The sequence below is a fragment of the Mesoplodon densirostris genome, chromosome 7, assembly GCF_025265405.1.
Source record: "Mesoplodon densirostris isolate mMesDen1 chromosome 7, mMesDen1 primary haplotype, whole genome shotgun sequence".
NCBI lineage: Eukaryota > Metazoa > Chordata > Mammalia > Artiodactyla > Ziphiidae > Mesoplodon > Mesoplodon densirostris.
This window is the reverse complement of record NC_082667.1, coordinates 40,819,744-40,842,483: the sequence shown is the minus strand read 5'-3', so window position 1 is coordinate 40,842,483 and position 22,740 is coordinate 40,819,744. Positions and strand designations below refer to the sequence as shown.

Here is a 22,740-nt window from a genome sequence, read left to right as displayed (position 1 = left end):
CAATAAATGTTAGAAACCTTAGTGAATCTTCCAGAGCACTTTAAGTGTAGTAGAATTATATATATATATAATCTTACATATTTCAGTAAGTGGCAAAAAATTCTCTCACTTAAGCCAAAAAGCTTATTTGGTTCTGCTCTTCTATATCCTACATCCAAACCATCATCAAATCCTGTCGGTCCTACCCTCAAAATATATCCAGAGTCCAACTGTTTCTCACCATCTACTATCCTAGTTTAAGTGATGTTCATTCTCTAGTGTAGATTCTTGCCTGTATTAACTGGTGGCCTCCTAACTGGTCTTCTATCCACAGCTTTTGCACCTTCCTGCAATAATCTGTTTCCAGAGACATCCTGTTAAAACACATCAGCTTATCATTCCTCTGGGAGAAGCCCTCCAACAACTACCCGTATCCCTCAGGAAAACCATTTTGCTTACAGTGGCATCAAAGCTTTACATGATCTGTGCACACACCCCTCCCCACTACTTCTCTCTCTGACTTCATATTCTCCCTAACCGCTGCACCGTAGGCACTGGCTTCCTGGCTATTTTTCCAACACAGCAAATACGAGTCATATGGTCTTTGCAAGTGCTGGTCTTGGTTGGGGGAGGGAGGAATGCTCTTGGATATTTTTATGGTTCACTGTCTCACTTCCTTCAGATATTTGCTCAGATACTGCTTTCTCAGTAACGCCTTCTCAAACCACTCTATGTAAAACAACAAACTTCTATGCCTTCCCCCACCCCCATAATCTTCACTCCCTATCACCTCTACTCCATAGCTCTTAACATCTGATGGACCATAAATTTACTTTCTTGCTTATTTGCTTCTTGTCTTGACACCTACCCCTCTTCACCTTCCTCACCCTCCAGTCCTGGAATATAGGGCTTGATTTTGTTCATTGCTGTATCCCCAGAGCCTAGACTAGTGCCTTATACATAAAAGGTGCTCAGTTAATATTTGTTGAATTAATTGACTAGCCTAAAGCAAAGAGAGGTAAGTTTGGAAGTCAGATATACATATGATATTCAAGCACATGGGCATGGAAGAATTCTTTAGGGGAAAGAATTCAGTGAGAAAAGGGCTTATAAGACCATCTAAAGGGACTGCATCATTTAGAAGATGGCTAGAGAAGCGGCAAGCAGCAAAGGCAGTAAAAAGGAGTGAGAAGAAGGAGAGAGTATGGTGTTGGCATTTAATACAAAGGGACACTTTCATCTTTAATCCATAACCAGGTTATTTTGGAAAAGGCTCTGTGTTAGTAGGCTTTCTCTGGCCTCATCTGGCTTCATTCCTCCCCTTGATTGAGCCAAGTTTTTCACTCCTCACAGGGTCTTAATACCTGCTGATCTGTCTGGAAAGGTCTCCTGTACATCCCCACACTCTTTATCTGCTTGATTCCTCCTTACCCTTCAAATGTCCACTTAAATGCCATTTCCTAAGAGAAATCTCATCTGAGTTCCTAGTCTAATTCAGATTCCTCTGAAATACTCTATTGTATAAGCCCCCTTTTTTCTTATATAGTACTTAGCACCATTTCTAATTTTATAATTTTTTTCTAGGATAGTTAGAGAATGTTCTGTCCCCCACCTACCTCCTTTGAGGCCTTTTCTTGTTGACCATGGTAAATGTACACACAGCACATAAGTAGGTGCTGAATGAATGAGGTGACTGAATGCTCCGTTCAGTTTCTGGCTACCCTGATGTGATCAAAGTATACTGCTTTAACTTCCTTCTCTGCTCTGGATTCATAAATAATAAAAATCCTAATACCTAAGCATGTCAAAGATACATTTAAATTTCTTCTCTTTTTACACGTTGGTGCCTTGCTTACTCTGCTCTTTTTATGCTTTCCCATTGTGTTTGAAACTGTCAGCCTACCTTTTAAGTCAGTTCTCCTTCGTTTTTTCTTTTTTGTTTATAATTTTAGTCTTAGGTCTTTTTGTATTAGGCTAGAATTTATTGCATAAAATATGTGGTCTCTAGAAGGTGGCTGGATCTTAACTAAATAAGACATTCGGGTGGACCAGTGTTCATCTGAATGTAGATTTTTGTTACATTTGTCAAATTTAAGTTTGACGGTGATAGTATGTTCATAATGATGTATCTATTACAGTTGTTGAAAGTGACACGCTAACAGTTGACTCTGGACCACTTACTAGTGAAGATAAACCACTTTCATTCAACACAGACTCTGAAAAGGAACAAGGTATTTCTTTTTATCATATTCTCAAATTAAACTTGCTTGATTCTTCACATCTTTTTCCTAATAAAATTACATGTAATAAATGAACAAAAGACATTACAGTGGTATCAAATTCTAAATTATTGAAACTAATTATTGCTTTGGGGATTCTCTTAGAAATGGAAGAGACTCAGCCTATCACAGCTGTAGCTCAGAGTTCAGTTCTACTTCATCCTCAGGAAGAAGCAGCTAGAATTAGAATGGCAGCAAGGCAGAAACAGGTAATTTGAAATTTTTATTTTATTTTATTTTTTTAATTTATTTTGGCTGCACTGGGTCTTCGTTGCGGTGCACGGGCTTCTCTAGTTGTGGCGAGCAGGTCCTAGAGTGCGCAGGCTCAGTAGTTGCAGTGCTCAGGCTTAGTTGAGGTAAGTGGGATCTTAGTTCCCTAACTAGGGATCGAACACAGGCCCCCTGCATTGGGAGTACGGAGTCTTAACCACTGGACCACCAGGGAAGTCCCTGAAATTTTTATTTTTAAAGGTTTCTTTCTTCCCCTATGTACTGTAGTTTTATTTGACCAGTGAAATTTGTCTTAACATCTGGCTACTTTTGCTACCATTTCTTCGGCCTTGTCTTACACATTCATTTGATAGAAGGTACTTCATCTTTACTTGTACTACTCATTTGACCCTTAATGCATTCTGCTTTGTATTTTATACTCTGGTGTGTACCTTATCTTCCCTATAAAGTTTATCAGTTTTTGAAAGGCAGAGACTGTCTTTTTTTTTTTTTTTTGCCTCACCATGGGCATGTAGAACTTCCCCGACCGTGGATCGACCCATGCCCCCTGTAGTGGAAGCATGGAGTCTTAGCCACTGGACCACCAGGGAAGTCCAAGACTGTCTTTTTTAAAAAGTCAATTTATCCTACATAGTTTCTTGTACAATTCTTTATACACAGTAAGTACTCAATAAATATTTGTTGAATAAATGAGTCTCTGTCATAATATGAAACATTGATCTGGGCTTTGTAATCCCAAAAGTTTCTTTGAAAAACTGTATTTCAAAGAAAAATTTAAAATTCAACTTCCGTAACTGTAATATTTGTCCCTTCTACTTTTTTTTTTTTTTTTTTTTTTTTTTTTTTTTTTTGCTGTACGCGGGCCTCTCACTGCTGCGGCCTCTCCCGTTGCGGAGCACAGGCTCCGGACACACAGGCTCCGCGGCCATGGCTCGCGGGCCCAGCCGCTCCGCGGCATGTGGGATCCTCCGGGACCGGGGCACGAACCCGTGTCCCCTGCATCGGCAGGCGGACTCTCAACCACTGCGCCACCAGGGAAGCCCTGTCCCTTCTACTTTAATGAAAGATTTTCTTAACACAGATTACCTCGAAAGAGGCTAATTGTTACTAAGCCAGTCAGTTTATAGTCATAGTTTTTTTAAAAATGCAGCTGAGGGATGACAATTCTATGAGCCAGTATTTTGTCTCAGATAAATGCCTTCTAATCAATATTCTAAAGCAGTATTGTCCAATAGATTTTCTACAGTAATGGAAATGTTCCATATCTATGTTCAGTATGGTAGCTGCTACCTACATGGGCTGTTGAATACTTGAAGTATGAGTAGTGCAACTGAGAAACTGAATTTTAAATTTTATTTGTTTTGGGTTGATGTAAATTTTAATAGTCACATGTAGTTAGTGACTACTATATTGATAGTGCAGTTCTAGAGTTACTACAAAACTGTAAATGGTTTAAATTCCGTGGCTCCTATGAGTGAACGAAAGGAAGGTAAAGACAGGAACAAAGCTATAGCCACTATTGCCTGATTAAGAATAGGTAATATCATATTGAGACATTTTTAATTTTGAAAACAAGATCATTCTTCATTATCTCTAGTAGATGTATTCCTCTTAATAAAACTTCACATAACATTCCCTTTTCTATTTATTCAGTATATGTTTCTTATATATGTTTCAAGGACTACTAGGTGTTGGATTTAACAGGCAACCAGACAGATTAGTCCCTGTCCTCATGAATCTTACAGTTACTTTAACACGTTTTAGTTCTTGGATTTATGTGTGTGTGTGTGTGTTGGTATAATTTTGAGTTTATTTGTCATCACTCTGCCATTATTTTCCATCTCTTTAATGCCTGACAGTAAGGACTGAATGTTGCTCACTGTACTTCTATTTAGCTTGTAGATAACTGTCCCCTTCTATGAGTATGCCTAAGAAATCAAAGTGTTGTGAGCATTCTCGATATTTAATTTCTTAGGCATTATTCTTACTGAGAACAAGGTAAAATTAAAGATGTGAATGCAGAGTTTGCTACTTCTCTGGAGGTGGTGCTTCAGTGGTGATCAAGGTTTCCCTGTGCTCCCAGGAAATAGAAATAGTTAATATGTTTATTTTTACTTCTCTCCCTTTTCCTCCTTTCCCGTTTTCCTATCTCTTGCTTCCTTCCTCCGTCTGGCAGTGGCAATAACAGATAAAACATCACCACTTTCTTCTTGGATAATTGGTACTCTTGGTGATGAGACCTGTTTCTTTTCATTGTAATGCATATAAACTTTTCTTTGGCATGAGTTTGTTGTTAATAAATCAATAGTATTTTTGTTATTTAGATAATGGAAATAGAAGAACAGAAGCAAAAGCAATTGGAATTACTTGAACAAATTGAACAACAGAAGTTAAGATTAGAAACTGATTGCTTCAGAGCTCAGCTGGAAGAAGAAAAAAGAAAAAAAACTCAACAGACTGGGGTACGATGCAGGAAATCTCATCCCTACATAGATTGTCGGGGGATAAAGAAGTGTGGGCAATCTTAGCATTCAGAAAAGTAAAGTGCATTTCTAATTTGTATTTGATAATTTTTTAAAAAAAATAATGTATATGTAAAAATAACTTTATACAAACCTAATGACTTTCATCTTTCAGTTTCTAGAGGGTGCTAATATATGTGACCATGACTTGTATGTAATGTGTATGTTGAGCTCTTGGGCTTGACACTAAAAGAGAGTGGTAGATTACTTCATTTCTTAACAATGGAAATGCCAGTCTTTTTTATAAAAAGTAAAGCTATATGGAAGTTTACAATTATAGAACGTCAGTTTATGTAAAGTACTTTAGTACTTATTTCTGGATTTGCCTTTTAGTTAGTATCTTTGTCTTTTATTAGGTTGGCACTGCACCAGCATCATGCACCATAAGTTCTGATGAAGATAATCACAGGCAGATGATTCATAACTATCAACAACAGCTATTACAGCAAAACAGGTATTAGCTAGGGTACAATTTATATGTGATAGTGTGTGGTTACATTTTCAGGATTTATTATTTGGTTTATATGAAGGTCTTACCAGGATTCCCTTTAGAACTATGGCATGTAGATTTCTCAAAGAGCAATGTTAATAACGTTGTTCCATTTCTGCCTTGATTATGGCCACCCCTAGATTGAATTTAATGTATAAACACTTCAGAATGTGGGGCATTTTTTTTTAATCAAAAAAGAATAATGCTTGTTTGTTTTGGGTAGGCTTCACAAACAGTCTGTTGAAACAGCCAGGAAACGATTACTCGACTATCAGACGATGTTAAAAGGAAAGTACCCATCCATGTCAGCTACACCATTGATACCTGGTTCTGTTACATCAGTTCCACCACAGAAATCTGAAAGACCCGCTGTTACATCAGAACATGAGGATCAAGGTCAGAGACCCAAGTTGAGTCCTAACAAACAACCTATGCAACCCGTACAGATCTCCAAATTAGAGCAAGATTTTCAGGTTCCAAGACAACATCGCTTTCCACAAAGACAGGTAGAAACAACCGAAACATTAGTCACTTCAGATCTTTTAGCCAAGCAAGCTTTGGAATCACAGGAACAGCCAAAGCAACTCTCACAGACTGAAACACAACAGAGAGACTATAAATTGGTCCCTAAAGACTCTCATACACTTTCAAGGGCTTTGTCACATGATAAGCCACTGATAGTACAGGATGCTGAAACATCTGAGGCAACAACTTTTCAAACTTTTGACTCCCAGCAAATGTTCTCAGAGAACAATGAAAGTATATCGTCTAAGTTAATTGAACCTTCTTCATTCCTACCATTGGTAGCTGAGCATTCTTTTAGTTCTCTGCCTACTAAAGTTGAGTCTGGAAAAATCCAGGAATGCTCTTCAACTGGGAGCAAAAGTGTAGTTTCTGTAAGCCATTCTGTAGTTGGCCAAACGCAGGATAAGTCTTTGCCATTCTCAGAGAATATCATAGCCCAGCAAAGTAATTTGAAGGCTCTCCAAAAACAGTTAGACCTACAGAAAGAAGTTCTTCGGTTAAGACAGGAAGCTCAGGAACAATTGCTTTTGTGCAAACAGAAAGAATTGGAAGGGCAAACTGGCCTTTCTGTATTCCTTCCATTGGTACCTCTGGATTCGTTTGCTTCACTGTCTTCTGCCAAAGCTGAGTCAGGGAGAATCCAGGAATCTCCTCCAACCAAGAAAGAGACTACAGTTTCCTCAGGCCATCCTGGGGTCCCACAACTTCAGGATAGGCTTAATTTTAAATTTCTCCAAGAACAGTTAAATATTCAGAGGGACAGCTTTCAGGCTAGACAGGAAGCCCAGGAAGTATTATGTGTACATAAACAGAGTGAATTGGATGGAAGAGTATGGGCTGAACAGACTGAGCCCCCTTCTGTTCCATCTCAAGGAGCTCAGCATACATTTACTTCACTACCTTCTGCTGGTACTCAATCTGGAAAAATCCAGGACCAGTATTCATCTAAGAGTGGGAAGGAAATTCTCTCAATCCAATCTGAAATCCCAAAATCTCAGGATGGGTCTTCAAGTTTCCTACAGCAGTTCCAACCTTTGCATGATAGTTTGAAGTTGCTCCAAGAACAGCTGACTACACAGAGGGGTGCTCTTCAGGCCAGGCATGAAGCCCAGGCAGAATTACTTTTACATAGACAAAGGGATTTGGAAGACTCTAAGTCTGTGCAGATGAGTTCTTCATTCCTGCCAGTGGTCACTCAACGTTCAGTTGCTTCACAAGCTTCTTCTAAAACTGAGCCTAGAAGAATTCAGAACTTTTATTTCTCTGAGAAGGAGAGCGTTATTCCCTCAAGTCATTTGGTAATGCCAGCATTTCAGGATGCGTCTCTTAGTTTTCCACAGCGTAGCCTGCCACAGCAGGAAAATCTAACAACACTCGAAGGTCAGTCACACATTCAGAGGGTAATACTTGGTGCTAAACAAGAAACTCAGGAATTTGTACACAAACAAAGTGAATTAGAAAAAAAAATTCCTTCTGAACAGACTGGCACCTCTTTATCTCCATCTCAGGGAGCTGAATCTGAAAAATTCCAGGACTATATGTCATTCAGGAGTGACAGTACAGTTCCCTTAAGCCATTGGAAGATCCCAAGATTTCAGGAAAGACTTCTGGGGTTTTCACGACATATACAACCTCAACAAGATAATTTGGAAGGACACCAAGAATGGTTAGACACAGAAGAGGAGGCCCTTCAGTTTAGCCAGAAGACCCAAGGGAATGTATCTTCTGAACAAACTGTTCCCTCATTCACACCCCAGTTAGCACAGCTTGCTTTTCCTTCATTGCCTTCTGCTGAATCTCTTACAACCCGGGAACCTCTTTCAACAGAGAGTGAGAGTAGAATTCCTTCAAGCCATTTTCAGATCCCAGAATTGCAGGATAGACTTTTGAAGATATCACAGCTTATCCAGCCTCAACAAGATAATTTGAAGGCACTTCAAGAACAGTTAGCTACACAGAGGGAAGCCATTCAGTCTAGACAGGAAGCTCAGCAAGAATTACTTTTGCATAAACAGAATGAATGGAAGGGAAGAATATCTCCCGAGCAGGTTGGCACCTCTTCCTTCCTGCCCCTAGTTGTACAGCGTCCTTTTGCTCCATTACCTCTTAGTGAAGCTGGTAGAATCCAAGAACCTTGTTCAACCAAGGGTGATAATATAGTCTCCCCAAGTCGTTCTGAGATACCAAGGTTGCCTGATAGGCTTTTGGGTTTACCACAGCCTGTTTTACCTCAACAAGATTATCCGATTACATTTCAACAGGAACACGTGTATACACAGACAGGTCCCCTTCCATGTAGCGAGAAAACCCAGAAAGAGTTGGTTTTGCCCAGACAATATAAATTTGAGGAAAAGTCATCTGAGCATTTTATCCAACCTCTCCATGGTGATTTGAAGGCACTTCAAGAGCAGTTAGACATACAGAGGAAAGCCACTCAATCTAGACAGGAAGTCCGAGAAGAATTGCTTTTGCAAAGACTAAGTAAATTGGAGAAAGGGGTCTCACCTGAGCAGACTAGCACCTCTTCATCCTTATCCCACATAGCACTGCCTGTTGCTGACTCTGAAAGAATCCAAAAATCTCTTCCAACCAGAAGTGACAATACTGTTTCCTCAAGTCATCCTGAGATTCCAAGGTCTCAGGATAGGCTTTTGAGTTTATCCCAGGCTTTTCTGCCTCAGCAAGATCATGTGTCAGCACAGTTGGGCTTACAGAGAGAAGTGCTGCATTTTAATGAAAAAGCTCAGGAAGAACTGCTTTTAAACAAGCAAGCAGAGCTGATTGAAGGTGACTCTTCTGAGCAGCCTGTTCCCTCTATGTTTCTACCCAAGGAAAGAGAGCATTCATTTATTCCACTACCTTTTGCTGAAGTAAAATCTAAAAACATTTGTGAATTGTATTCAGCCAAGAACGAACATGCAGCTCCTTCAAGTGCTTCTATGAGCCCAAGACTTCAAGATAGATTTTTGAGTTTTTCACAACCTCTCTTAGCTCAGCAAGATAATTTGGGACTTCAGAAGCAGATGAAGCTACAAAAGAAAGTTCTGCATTATGGCCAAAAAGCCCAAGAAGAATTGCTTGTACAGAGACAAACAGCATTGCAGCAGCACATTCAGAAACATCAGGAGACCTTGAAGGATTTCTTTAAAGACAGTCAGGTATGTATTAATCTTGAATATCTAAGAATTAAACATCGACAATGACCCAACTCAGCCAAGCTAAATATTTGTTTCAATCCTAGGTCGAAATAAGTTCTTAAGTTATTGAGAATAAGTGGTTTGACCTTAACTGTGCTTTAATTTTCTACCTTAAACAACGTGCAAATTAAAAGGTAAAAAGTGATCCACCTTGCATGGCGTTTATGAAGTTAATAGTTATTTGAAGCCCAACTAATTTCAGCCACTGGTTTGATACAACCAAACTCAAACATCATGGAAAATGTAGGTTGCCTTTTGAAGTTTTGTTATAAAGGATTTTGAGCTTACCACAAGAAGATTAAATTGTAAAGTAACTAGTTAGCAGAATTTCTCTTAGGCAAATGGCAGACTTTGTGCTTTCTGTATAGCACTTTGTTGACATTTGTGTAGAATCAAAATCAGTACCATCTTTTTCCATAAATGACAATATTAACATCTGTTACAAAAGTGGTGCGATTTTAGGCTGATGGACCGCCGGACCGGCTGCTTGTGACTGAATTGTTGAGAGGACTCTGATGTGGTCACTCAGATGACTATTCATAGTTTCTCTATATGGGAGACAGTATATTCTCCTATATATGAATGTGTCCATTTTATTTTAAAAGGCCACTTCCTAAATTTATGAGTTAGCCTAAACAGAATTCTACAATCCTTTGATGCTCAGGAGAAGCTTGAGTTGGGTTCATGAGAACTTGAGTTCTGGGGATTTACTGGTCATTTTAAGGAAAAGGGATGGGAAAAGAAAAGCAGAGAGGGATACACAAGTATATCTCTTATTGAAAGGTGCAGTGGAGGCTGTTTGTAAGGTCCGAGGCTGTGACTGGTTGTACTTTTCAATGGAATTATTACCCTTTCAATATTAGAAGTACTTCTCATTTTTTATCTGTAGATAAAATTGTAATAATGTGGTTGATGGAGCTGTTCATGTGGTTGAGGTTCTAACTGAAGAAGGGAGATACAAATCTAATGACTTCTTCACATGATCTTTCATTTTGTGTCATCCCCACCCTCGTCTGTCTACTTTTTCAGACAGGTAAGCCCACAGTTGAAAATGATTTTGAAACTAAGAAGCTCAGAGAATGCCTTGTTCATCTCCAAGATCTAGTCAAAGACAATCAGGAAAACATTGGTACTGCAGGCAGGAGAAACTGTGATGATAATCAGCTCCTTTCAGAAGATAGTAATGCCAAGCAAAGTGGTAAGATAATTGCATTTTATTGTACTGATTATCCTGATGATGATTCTTCATATTAACCTCCTGCAACTTGCCGGTTGAAGAAGTTTGTTTCGTTAACAGATTTGTATTGTGCCTAACTTTGTCTTTGACTTGATAGGGGAGCATCAGGACAAAGAACTGGGTGGGAAATCCTCAAAACCACCTGTAGCAAAAGTTAAAGGTGGATTGGACTTGAACCAACATGAACTTAGTGCCATACAAGAGGTAGAATCACCAGCAAGTGGCAGAACTTCTATACTAGGTAAACAGATGGTTTGATAAAATATGATTTTTTAATATTTGCCAGTTTTCTACAGTTTTTTCAGGATGCTAAATATTTTGTTGAGGAAACTTAGACTGTGAGTACTCATGAAGGGGAAAAATGGTTTGTACAAACTATTTAAAATGTGGACTTAAAGAGATATGTCATTAGGTAACTAGTTTCTTTATATATGAGGAAAAGCAATTTATTGTAGACAAAAATTCTTTGCTATCCATTATTCTGACACTTTTGCTTCCCTCTGCTTCCTTTCTAAACCAGTTTCTCTAGGAAATAACCCAGTTTTTTCTTTTCTGCCTTGCTGCTCTTTCACTTCAGTACCTTCACTGCTCTTTTCCTGTATCTTTCACAGGAAATCATGGTACATAAAACCCTGGCTTTAAGAGCAGTTGTAACACGTATATTTCTTCACTGTACTTCTTCCTAGATTCAATTATCTAGAAAAATTCCTCCCTGCGATCCTTAGTAAATAGCCCTATTTTCATTTTATAATTATTTCTAGATTTCAGACTCAACCAGATAATTCTCTTGATCAAATCTATCAAAGCAAATTCTTTTTTTTTTTTTTTTTTTTTTGCGGTACGCGGGCTTCTCACCGCTGTGGCCTCTCCCGTTTTGGAGCACAGGCTCCCAATGCGCAGGCCCAGCGGCCATGGCCCGTGGACCCAGCCGCTGCGCAGCATGCGGGATCCTCCCGAACCGGAGCACAAACCCGCGTCCCCCGCATCGGCAGGTGGACTCCCAACCACTGCGCCACCAGGGAAGCCCAAAGCAAATTCTTTTTTAAGGGGGAAAATAACTTTGTCAGTAGAAAGGTACTTAGAAAGGTAATGTTAATATTAGCTATTTTGGTCTTAAAGCCATACAATATTGTACCTTTGTTTCCAGCTAAGAGTTTAAGAAGGTAGAGACTCAGAATAACTCTTAAGAATCATTCCCCTTCTTACTTTCTTCTTAGGTCTTATGGAAATTATAACAAAGTAATGATTCTATTTATTACTAGGCTTTGGAAGCTTTTCTTCATTTTGCACTATATGGTAAACACAACTGTTCAGGAATTGATTGGTGCTTTCCCTAATTCAGAATGAGCACTGGGAAATTCTGACCATTGATTCCTATAATTTAATGAGTTGTGTTTGAGATTGCAAAAATGTCAGCCTATCTAAAAGGGAAAGCTATATATTCCCTCACCTCCACCTCCTTATCCTTCAGCCTTTTTTCAGTGAAAAGAACCCAGATGTAAGTCTTGACTGTTTCCTTGTCTATACCTCTGCGACACCCTACAGAGTACCAGTTCTTCTCAGTTCTAGTTGATCAACTCTGGAATCTGTCCATTTGTTTACATTCCCACTACCACTCTTGTAATTCAGGCTGTCATTTCTTTCTTGAAGGGCTGCTACAACTCCCCATGTCTCCCTGTTTCCAGTCTAGCATTACTCTCATTCACTTCCCCATCGTGTACTCAGAGTAATCTGCCTCTATTGCTTCATGTTTAAACTCTTCAGTCATTTCCCTTTGACTGGAGGAGTAAGTCTAAATGAAGTCTTAAGTCCCTAGCTTCACCCACAAGGCCCTTCATGATCTCACTCCCTCCCTTCAGAGTTGAGGTAAGTGCCACTTGTGTGGCATAAACTTGCCATGAGCTATCAGGCATCCCTCTCATGTGCTCTTTGGGAGCTTTCATCATAGCCTTCATCACACTTCTTTGGGTAATATTTTTAATCAAAATATTATAGGCAAATAGTGCTAAAAGCTTACAACATGAAACAGCATTTCTTCCTGCCCCTGCACACCCCCCACCCCTTGATGCTACTCACCAGACACAGTCACTTTTCAAGTCTCCTAGGTGTTGCTTCTTGTATTTACTTCTGTAGTTGGCAATGGATTTTAGCAAAAATTAAGCCAAATATTAAACATCGCTAAAATAATTTGAGATCACATAATTTTCTCTGTTTGTGAGAACATCTTTTAGTGCGATATTGGATGATACCTTCTTAACAAGGTTATTATTGTCCCCAAAGGGGATGAAAATTGGTTCTCAGGGAGATGAAAAAGTCTTACTCTTTATGTACCAAAGCACAAATGTACATAAAAAGATATACAGTATATATATAGTTATTAAGTTTCATGGAGTTAGGAGGCAATTAGGAAAAAAGTCTTGAAAGGGCTCCTTAGGTGGGTGATGATAAAGTTAATATTGAGATACACTGAGCTATAATATTCTTCCAATTTCCTTCTCTGTGTTCTACTTTTTTTTTTTTTTGGCTTCGCCAGGTCTTAATCTTTTTTTTTAGTTGTGGCATGTGGACTCCTTAGTTGCAGCATGTGAACTCTTGGTTGTGGCATGCATGCAGGATCTAGTTCCCCGATCAGGGATCGAACCCAGACCCCCTGCATTGGTTGCATGGAGTCCTACCCACTGGACCACTAGGGAGTCCCTGTAGTCTTATTTCTTCCCTGTAGTCTATTTCTTTTGGCTTTACTTTCTGGGAGAATTTTCTCAGCTTTTTCTTCTAACATTTCATAGGAATTTTTATTTTGGCTCTCAAAGTATAGTTTCTAAAAGCTTGCCCTCCTTTCTGATTTTTTCTTTTTGTAGCACCCTGCTCTTGTTTCATGGATGCAAATACTCTACCTACTTTGAATATTTATAGGTTTTTGTTTGTTTGGGTTCCTTTATTTTCTCTGTTTGTCTGGGTTCTTCCTTTTTTTTTTTTCTGTCTGAAATTTTAGAGGCTTTTCTCTAATATCTTGCATATTTGAGTGGAACACTGAATGGCTAATTGGAAATTCTATAGGTGGGGACCTTATTTACTTCTGTATTTCATTGGAAAATGTGGCTTTTCCTTGAGGACCCTCAACTTAGTATCTGTGGTTCTTTTCCCTGAGCAATTTACAGTTTAGTTTCTTCAAAGAAAGATCCTCCAAGTTTGATACAAGCCTGGCTGTTGCTGTTATGGAACCAGACCTGGGGGGATCTGAGTCGAGGGTGCAAACTTTCTTTTAATACCTCTGATTTCCTTATGGCATTCTTTTTCTTCCCTCCACCCTTGCCCCTTTCAGTGCCTGATCCCCCTAAATTCAGAGTGTATTGGATTCATGTAGTTGTGGCCAAGTGGTTAAGACGATAGACTAGAAATCCATTGGGGTTTCCCCACACAGGTTCAAATCCTGTCAACTACTGCACCTTTCCCCTTAGAAAGGTAATCCTTTGACACTTTACCAGTTTGAGAGTCTGCTATAAATTTGATTGCAGAGTGTATAGGATTCAGTTTCTCTAGAGGATAAACCTTTAGTCTTCTCTGGGGATGATGTTGAGAGATAGGAATCTCAGGTGATGGGAGGGATCTTTTCCATGTACATGTTTTTAAACATTCTCCCTGTTTTCAGTTCCCTGATTCACACCTTCCTTTTGTAATACCTCTTGCCTTTAATTCCCAAGTTTTTCTGGGGTTCTGCACAGTAAATTAGCTTCTACTTCTGAGTGTCTCCCACTCCTTTGTTTGTTTCATGAGTGTTTATTTCAGTCATGAGTGTTTATTTCAGTGATTATTACTTTAATAATCACCCTCAGGTAAACACCATCCAGGTCAGGAACTAGAATGTTAGAGAACTCCATAAACTCTTCCCTTGTACTCTCGCAATTACTCTTCCTCCTCTTCTCCCCAGGGTAAACCCCTATCTTGATCTCTAATACCACAGATCAGCTGTAGCTGTTTTTGAACTTTATGTTATGAATGCATATTATTCCTTATGAAACTTAATGGTTAATAATTTTTCCAGGCATTTTTCCTGTGATTAGTCAGTACTGAAGCATTTTCTATTATTAGGAAATAGGAGTTTCATTAAAAACTTAGTAAAATTGAAGTGAAATAATTAAAGGCTGTGTGAAAGTCAAGCAGTTATTATTTTCTTGCTACACTGATTAAGTCTTTAAGAGTTTAGATTTTTACCCATAATCTAAATTGCCATTTTAGTTTTAACTAGAAACGTTAAGTGGAAATCCAGTGAGTCAATTTTTTTTCCCTCCCAGGTAAACCAGACTTTTATCAAGACAGAGACCCACTGAGGGTCTCAGTAAGCCGAGAACAAAGTTTTCTTGGGAGGCCCCTGGACTGTGATCCATTTGGTCATCTTCACCCAGTTGCCCAGGAGAACATCTTTGGTGATGACTCTGATAAAGCAGGTGAGAGAGAAAGAAGTTGCTGTGCATAAGAATATGTGGACAAAAGATAGTTATTGTAGTGTTATTTGTAATGAAAAATGGTAAATAACTTCAGTGAAACTGCAGTTTTGTGAAGGTGTTAAATGAGGGGAGAAAAGTCTGTGTTCATGAATTTGAAAACTGTCTGGAATAAGAATCACCAAAGTTTAGGTATGGGTTAATCTTTGTTGGAGGTTGGGTTTCACACTTCTATTTCGTATGTTGACATACTGTGAAATTTTTTTTCCATAAGAAGCCTATATTATTTCTGTACACAAAAAGTTGAATGAGGGAAGTGAAGTTTATTTAGAGAATAATTAATTACACTTTTAAATTGTTTCACTAAATAAGTAAATGTTAGTAGGAGGTATGTTTTTACAGTTGGCAAACTACACATTTTGTGTTTAAGCCTATTTGTAACAATCCACATTTAATTAAATACTACTGAGTATTATCTTTTAAAAATTCTGTGGCATTCTAAACAAGCTGTTTAGTTTTAAATATTTGGAAAGTATTAAGGAACAAGTTACAAGGAAAAAACTTTATATCACTTAATTCTGCCACCCAGAGACAACTGGTGTTAATTTTCTCACTTTTGAATTTGTGCATATTTATAACAAGCTATTTTATACGTATAATATTGACCCTGCAAAGCATAGTTCCAGTACTGCTTCATTAGTTCTAAAGCACCTTTTAAGTAGTTGCCTTTTCTAACCAGATTTCTTTTTATTTTAGCTGTCACATATACTTGGATAATTGTTGTCTTAGTTGTATCTAGAGTATAATACAATGAGAGATGAGCAAGACCTATTTTCTTTTTGAGGGTTTATAGAAAAATTGACTTTAGCTTCTCCTTTTTTAATTGGAGATTGAAATAACTACAAAATATAATTTCCAATGAATTGTAGTTTTTGACATTTTAAAATAAAAACCATTACCATTTTTTTAGATTTAGCCAGTGAATACTTGCATTCCTTTTTATTCTACCTGTCAGTGTCCTCTAGCCAAAGACCACCAAGAACACACATATAATTGAAGAAAGCTGGGTGCTTTGACTTGTAGTGAGGGAGAATGCACGCCGTGGGGAACCATGAGGCCAATGAATTAGTGAGAGGGTATTAGAAGGGACTTACTGTAAGATTTGGGCTTTATTAGGTGATTTTGAGGAGGGTTTAAGTATTTTGAAATAGGGCTTTGCTTGTTAGTATTGGATATTATCAGGAAGCAAGGGTGATCCTGTTATTGGATACCTACAAAATTCTTCCCTAGGAAGTAGGAATAATGGAGTTAGGCTAAGTAATGCTGTACTTGATTAAGCAGCAGTCACTCATGTTAGCCAGGATAAGGAGATGATAGGTCATTTTAGTGGTTTGGACAGTATTCATGGTTTTGTCTATGTTCAGACATGTTCAGACTTTTCTCCCCTCATTTAACACCTTCACAAAACTGCAGTTTCATTGAAGTTTATTTAACTCTGACCTTGCTTTCCCTTATTTTTATTTTTCAATTCTTATCACTACCCAAGTGCTACCCTGGTCACCCTCCTCTGGGGGAATCTTCTTTGGTTTGTTACAGATAATAACAGTTATAGAACTGTGATTACGAAATGGTAAACCCGTAATTTCTCATCTCACAACTAGCTTTTGAAATGAGCTGCTTAAGAAAAAATAACAACTCACTATAAAGTTTCACCATCTCTTACTTTCTTCACTTAAAATTTTAGTGTGTAAAGAAGCAACCAAATAACTGTTTAATGGTTAAATCAATTGTATCACAATAATATATTTTTAATTGAACTAGGAGAGGGTAAAAAATTGTATTTAAAAACAAATTATATTTAAATATAATATTTGATATTTGCTATTTTTACTTTATTATCCATAATATAGATACCATTTATGAATAAATATATGTATCTACACACATATACAGATACATATGTGTGCATGCGTATGTGTCCTGGGTTACCTCTTAGAAAACATTTCTTACCCAAACATCTAAGAAACATACTTTTAATGTTCATGATCTCTTTTAATATCATGGGGATAATGAAACAGAAATTTTAGTTTATATTTGATGGAGCAGTTTTATTTTTATTCTATTTCAGAGCCACAGATGACCATATGTCTTGGCTGGCTTTCTCAAAAATGTTGGCTATTGGGAGTAAGAGAAAAACTAACTCAGAATACCCGGATTACTAATAGTGAGACAGAAAGTATAATTTTTATGTATTTTTAATATGTCAAACGTAATTAGGAATGATAATTCATAATAAAAGCAGTGTATGCTCATTGTGATTTTAGACAGCACTGCAAGTTATAAAGAAGCAAAATTCCTCCTTGTCCTACCATTCTTAAGCAACCACTGGTTGCACTTGGTGTTTTTGTCTTTATTATGTGCATTTGTCTCACCTTTGAGATCACACTGTACTTATAATTGAATATTTTTCCTTCTTCAGTTAAAATTAATGACAAAAGTGTTTCCCATCACACTGGCTCTTTTCTAAAGGGTTTTATTCATAGAATAATAATGACAACTACAGTTTTCCATGAAAAATTATATTGTGCTAACTAAATTTTTTTTTTACTTAGTTAATTTATTTTGTTTATTTTTGGCTGCATTGGGTCTTCGTTGCTGCACGCGTGCTTTCTCTAGTTGAGGCGAGCGGGGGCTACTCTTCGTTGCAGTGTGCAGGCTTCTCATCGCTGTGGCTTCTCTTGTTGCAGAGCATGGGCTCTAGGCGCACGGGCTTCAGTAGTTGTGGCTCACGGGCTCTAGAGCGCATGCTCAGTAGTTGTGGCACATGGGCTTAGTTGCTCCGAGGCATGTGGGATCTTCCTGGACCAGGGCTCGAACACGTGTCCCCTGCATTGGCAGGCGGATTCTTAGCCACTGCGCCACCAGGGAAGTCCTAAATGCTTTTAATGAATAATAACATGATTTTTTTTTTCTTTTTGGTCTAAGGTAAGGCAACTCTACAAAGCAAAATATGAAAGAAAATTGTAGGAAAGCAGGAAATTACGCCCTCTGGTGCTAAAAATTTGATTTGTCATAATCCAGACCTTCCCCCTCCTTCCCCATTTTAGTCAAAGTCAGTGAGGCTGTGGTTGAGAACCATGCAATATTAAGTTACGCTGTGGAGGAAGAAGACCATACGTACCTGGGTCCAAATGTGAAGCCAGATGATAAGGTTAGTAATGTCTTGATGTGTGCTGCATTGTTAGAGTTGCTTGGCTTCATACTGTCTTTTTAGTTTACAGAAGTTGTGGAGTCTGTGTTATTAAAGTGTATGTTCTCTGAGATCTGCTCTTACTGGAGTGGATCAGTGATGAAAACAGCCAAATCTGAGCATCAGAAGACCTCTTAGTCTACCTGATGCATGATCTCTATAGTTCTGAGAAGCAAAAGAATAATTTAAAACAATAAGGGGTGTGTGTGTGTGTGTGTGTGTGTGTGTGTGTGTGTGTGTGTGTGTGTGTGTGTGTGTGTGTGTGTGTGTGTGTGTGTGTGTGTGTGTGTGTAAAGGTGGCAGTGGATAACTGAGGACTTATTGATGGGGGAGTGAGAATGGGCTGGTGGTGTGTGTGAAAGGCTGATCAGTTCTGAGCAATGATGAAAAGGTTTTACTACGGACCTTTATAACTATGAAGGTTTCTACACTTGATCTGAGCTCAGAATAAATAACTGCTAATGTTGGTGATTTGGGTTTTTTCTAGATATTACTTCCTACATTGTGGCCTAATGTTCTCCTTAATTTTTAGGCTGAAACACAAGAAATTTATCATGAGCCATTATCTTCAATAACTGTTTCTACTGGGAGCTTTTTAAGTTATGAAAACACAGATTCGAGCCTTACAGGTAAGGATATCAGAATGTTTATAAATAAATTGAAAGAGAAGCACCAGTTGCACTGAGTACAGCGGTGAGAGCCAACATTGCTTTTCACAAGGTGCTGAAAGGGATTGTTCTTTAAATCTCAAAAGTAATCATGCCTTTGGAATATTGGACAGTATGACATTCTAATCTAATCGTGATTGAAGTCACGGGGCTGCAGATGCAGAGACACTCTGCCAATCTCCAGTAGCACGTTGAGGAGGGTCTGCTAATGTTGGTGGGAATCTACGGGGCACATTTCTTGGCTGCACTGATTCCTTATCGATGTATATTGCTATGCCTCTCTGCTAAAATCTGTCTCAAAGGAAGTACCCAGACACTAAATATTTTCATTAAACCCAATTTTCAGAGTCGTTTTCAGAGCTTGTGGACCAGAGGGAACAAGAATCTCCCACCAGTAAAGAAGAGGAAACAAATGTTTTAAGTTCTGTAGTTCCTTCAACACAAGTTATTTATCAAAGACAGGACCATCAGGATGCCCTTAAACCTCTTTTACCAGCATTGGAAACATTTACATCTGGTCAGACACACATTCAGCAGATGATAGACAAGTACATAAATGAAGCAAATTTGATGACTGAAAAAACAGACTTGCGGGGTAAAATTATTTGTGAACAAATACTTCCATGTAAACTAAGTGTTAACTTTCATAACCTTTCATCCTTTTTAGTTGGAAGTAGTGATTGTTTGAGCTGTGTGTTTTGATGGCTTGCTGTAGCAGTTATAACGTGGAAAACGCTGAGGAGGGCACTTAGTGAGAGAGGGGCTCTGGAAACAGACTGACTGAGACGGTGTAGAAGAGATGAGCAGATCTTCCTTCACCTTTGCAAAGTTAACTACGGTAGCTCAGTATTGCCAATACTGAGCACAAGAACTCAGAAATCAGACCTCTTGACCGTTTCCTAATTGTGAGACCACAGGTAGCTTACACTTTTGTGTCCTGTGGAAGGAGGGGTGTTGGGGATAATGCACATAAAGTGCAGTGTCTGGCCTGTGGCAACACTCGGTACAGTGAGCTCTTCTTTTTTTCAAATCATTGATCCTGAAATGAGCTAATTGAGAATAACAAAGCTTACTGTAACAAAGCAGTGACCATGATGGCATCTTACTCCTAACTAACCCCATTAAGACCTGGAGGCTAGTAGAAATGGAAACTTGCATTTGTCAAAGGTTCTGGTCAAACCACTGCCACCACCCACCCCTTCTGTACATGAGAGATAACGGTAGGATTAATTTGAAAGCATCTGCTGGTAATGAAAAAAATGCAAGTAATTTTGTTGAATTGGAGTTATCTTAAAATAACCTTTATGAGTATGTTCTTAGTACTACTTTTCTAGGCTTTATTTTTAAAATAAGTGTCTTTTTTCCTTAAAATTCCAACAGTTGACTTTGACTTTCCAGAACTGGAGCACAGTTTTCCAAATTTGCATCGTCAGCTGTTTAAACCCTTAGAACCACATCCAGATTTTGATTCGTCATCATCTTTCTCTGGGATTTCTCAAGACAGCAAAGACTTTTACCAGGTATAATAAAGTAGATGCTTCTTTGCAGTGGATTTCCAAAGTCTGTCTGTCTTTCCTTCTGTTAGAACAGAACAATGCTTCTTAGCCTTGGCTGCCAATTAAAATCATCTGGTAAGCTTTTAGATACCAGTGCCCAGACTGTACCTCAGACCAATTAAATCAGAATCCCTAGGAATGGTCAGATACGGTGATTATAATGCAGAACCAAGATTGAAAATAGGTGCATTAGAATTTTGTCCCAACAGTTTTATCTCCAGCTATGATGACCTATAAAAACTTGTCTTCAGGGTTTTGGGGGGTGGGGTTATTTTAATGGAATTCAGTCTTAGACAGTCAGGTAAACAGAATTTTGCAAAATTTAAAGTCTCTTCCTATACAATAAAGGAGCTAAGATTCAAACCTGGGTCTATTTCCAGGCAGCTCTGCATAGTTCCTGCTTATCAGAAAATGATTCAGTCATATTCTAAACTCTGTCTTGTTAATTCACAATTTGTTTTCTAAGCAAAAAGTCTGTTTCATATTTACTGAAGTGAAAGAATTGGGTTTGAATAAGCAAGGGGTTTATGTGGTAGTAAAGTGGTAATTAGGGAAGAATAGTATCAAAGAAACATAAAAGACTGATTCAACTGGTAACACATAGTAAATACTAATATTTCAGCCTTTCCCTGTTGTCTTCCATCAGAGGTCAGATTCCTCCTGTGAAAGCCTCCATTCTAGTCCGTCACCCAAAAGTACAGCTTCTTTTATAGCACTGAGGACCAGCCTGCATTCTTCTCTTAACACCAGCCTGAACCAGCAGCCTGACCCTAACTGGGCTCGTGAGGAAGCTCAGAGTTTTGCTACAGAAAATGTTATTGAAGGTATGTAGAAGTTCAAAGTTAAATAAAAGCTCAGTAGTTTTTCATGGTTGTTTATATCAATTTTCCTTGGAAATTGTACCTAGTAGCTCTTGGTTTGTCTCCACTCCTCACCAGTTTCTCTGTATATTTATTTAAATAACAGAAGTAATATATGCTGTTTGCATTTTATTTTGATAAAATAAAAAATGCTGCCTCTTGCTCAACTTCCCGACCTCCACCCTTACAGATATCAGTTTAAGTATCCTAAAACTTTTTATACAAATTTTATATATACATGCACACATCACAACATATATGAGATGCACATGCATGTTAAAGTCTTTCTGTTATAAAGTCAGTATTCTGTTATGGGGGGGAATGTCCTCGTGTTTAATAGTCATAGTTCCTTTGTTAAATATTATAGGAGAAAATACACGGTGTGAGCAGTAGTTATTCGAAAATCGCTGTGACCATCCTTTAACTTTCTATTCATGTCTATGTACATCAGTTTTCATTCCTAAAATTTTAAGTAACCTGACTTTATTATTTGCAATGTTCTCAGCAACTGTTAGAGACTGTATCTCTATCCAAGTTTTACAACATATAATTATGTTCAACTGATTTCTTATAGGGTCTGAACAATCTTTTCAACAACTTCTGCCAGAATTTTCTTCACAGGAAGGAAGCCAGCATGCTGACTTACCGAATAATTTTAGCAGCATTGAAGCGAGAGATTCTTCCCAAGGGGCGGAAAATCAATCCTCCTCCTCTGAACAGAGTGAAATATTACAAAACAAGCAAAAAAGTGTTCATTTCCAGCTCTCTGTAGGAAATTTGCAAAGTTCAGTCTTCAGTTCATCTGGTGAGGCTAACGTATTTCATCAGTTAAATCTACAGCATAGCACTCCATGTGGTTCTGCCTCTAGTGAGTGCTCAGTAAAAGACCAACCAGAAGGCAGAAAAGAAAGACTGGGCTTTGAAGAACTATCAGAAAGAGGAGTTGGTACAGTGTTACAAGGTCAAGGGCTCACTGATGATAAAGAAACCTGTGGAGTTTTAAATATAAATCCACAGTTATGTGTAAGAACTTCAATTCAGACACCATATTCAGTCACTGTTCAGAATGAAAAATGTCTTGAGGATTCAACTACTGCAGAAACTCCAACAATCATAGGAAACCAAACTCAACTAGCACAGTCAGAGCTCTTTGTAAGTTCTGGATCGTTTTCATTACAGAACTCTATTCCAATCTGGGTAAGTGAAATCTGTGTTGTATGTAATTTTTGGTTCATTTTCAGGAGACTTTTTAAACAAAATTGCAAGAGATGCAATAGCTACTATCTGAGATATAGTCAATCTCATAATCATTGGAAATCTCCAATGAAATGAGAAAACAAATTTTTTAAATTTGACCTTCCTCTGAATTTTACACATCTTCCCGGTTCGCATTTCTTTTCTCCAGCTTTCCTGAAAAATGGTGGCTGCTGAGTGTTGAACCTCATTGTGCTGCACTGGATTAGTCTGCTTGGTTTCAGCTTACCTTCTAGTACTATTTGTCCCT

General features: G+C 38.2%; 1 protein-coding gene and 3 non-coding genes across 11 annotated transcripts in view; all 4 read left to right on the top strand.

Moving 5' to 3' along the window:
- Positions 1-22,740, top strand: part of CEP295 (centrosomal protein 295) — a 45,235-nt gene that overhangs the window by 20,570 nt on the left and 1,925 nt on the right. For 5 of the 8 annotated variants that reach the window (XM_060103575.1, XM_060103577.1, XM_060103576.1 and 2 more), the window contains 14 exons: positions 2,118-2,210; positions 2,364-2,467; positions 4,814-4,951; positions 5,368-5,465; positions 5,725-9,184; positions 10,253-10,421; positions 10,558-10,701; positions 14,753-14,905; positions 18,010-18,113; positions 18,685-18,781; positions 19,167-19,415; positions 20,201-20,340; positions 21,023-21,200; positions 21,811-22,433. In XM_060103575.1, coding sequence (XP_059959558.1) covers positions 2,118-2,210; positions 2,364-2,467; positions 4,814-4,951; positions 5,368-5,465; positions 5,725-9,184; positions 10,253-10,421; positions 10,558-10,701; positions 14,753-14,905; positions 18,010-18,113; positions 18,685-18,781; positions 19,167-19,415; positions 20,201-20,340; positions 21,023-21,200; positions 21,811-22,433 — 5,750 coding nt within the window. Of the gene's footprint in view, positions 1-2,117; positions 2,211-2,363; positions 2,468-4,797; positions 4,952-5,367; positions 5,466-5,724; positions 9,185-10,252; positions 10,422-10,557; positions 10,702-14,752; positions 14,906-18,009; positions 18,114-18,684; positions 18,782-19,166; positions 19,416-20,200; positions 20,341-21,022; positions 21,201-21,810; positions 22,434-22,740 lie in introns of those variants that run through there. The other 3 variants (XM_060103578.1, XM_060103583.1, XM_060103582.1) reach the window with 3 other exon arrangements.
- On the top strand, positions 13,821-13,902 carry TRNAS-AGA (transfer RNA serine (anticodon AGA)). Its single transcript has one exon. It is a non-coding gene; the product is annotated as a tRNA-Ser (tRNA).
- On the top strand, positions 18,244-18,323 carry LOC132494519 (small nucleolar RNA U2-19). Its single transcript, XR_009533097.1, has one exon. It is a non-coding gene; the product is annotated as a small nucleolar RNA U2-19 (small nucleolar RNA).
- On the top strand, positions 18,528-18,597 carry LOC132494518 (small nucleolar RNA U2-30). Its single transcript, XR_009533096.1, has one exon. It is a non-coding gene; the product is annotated as a small nucleolar RNA U2-30 (small nucleolar RNA).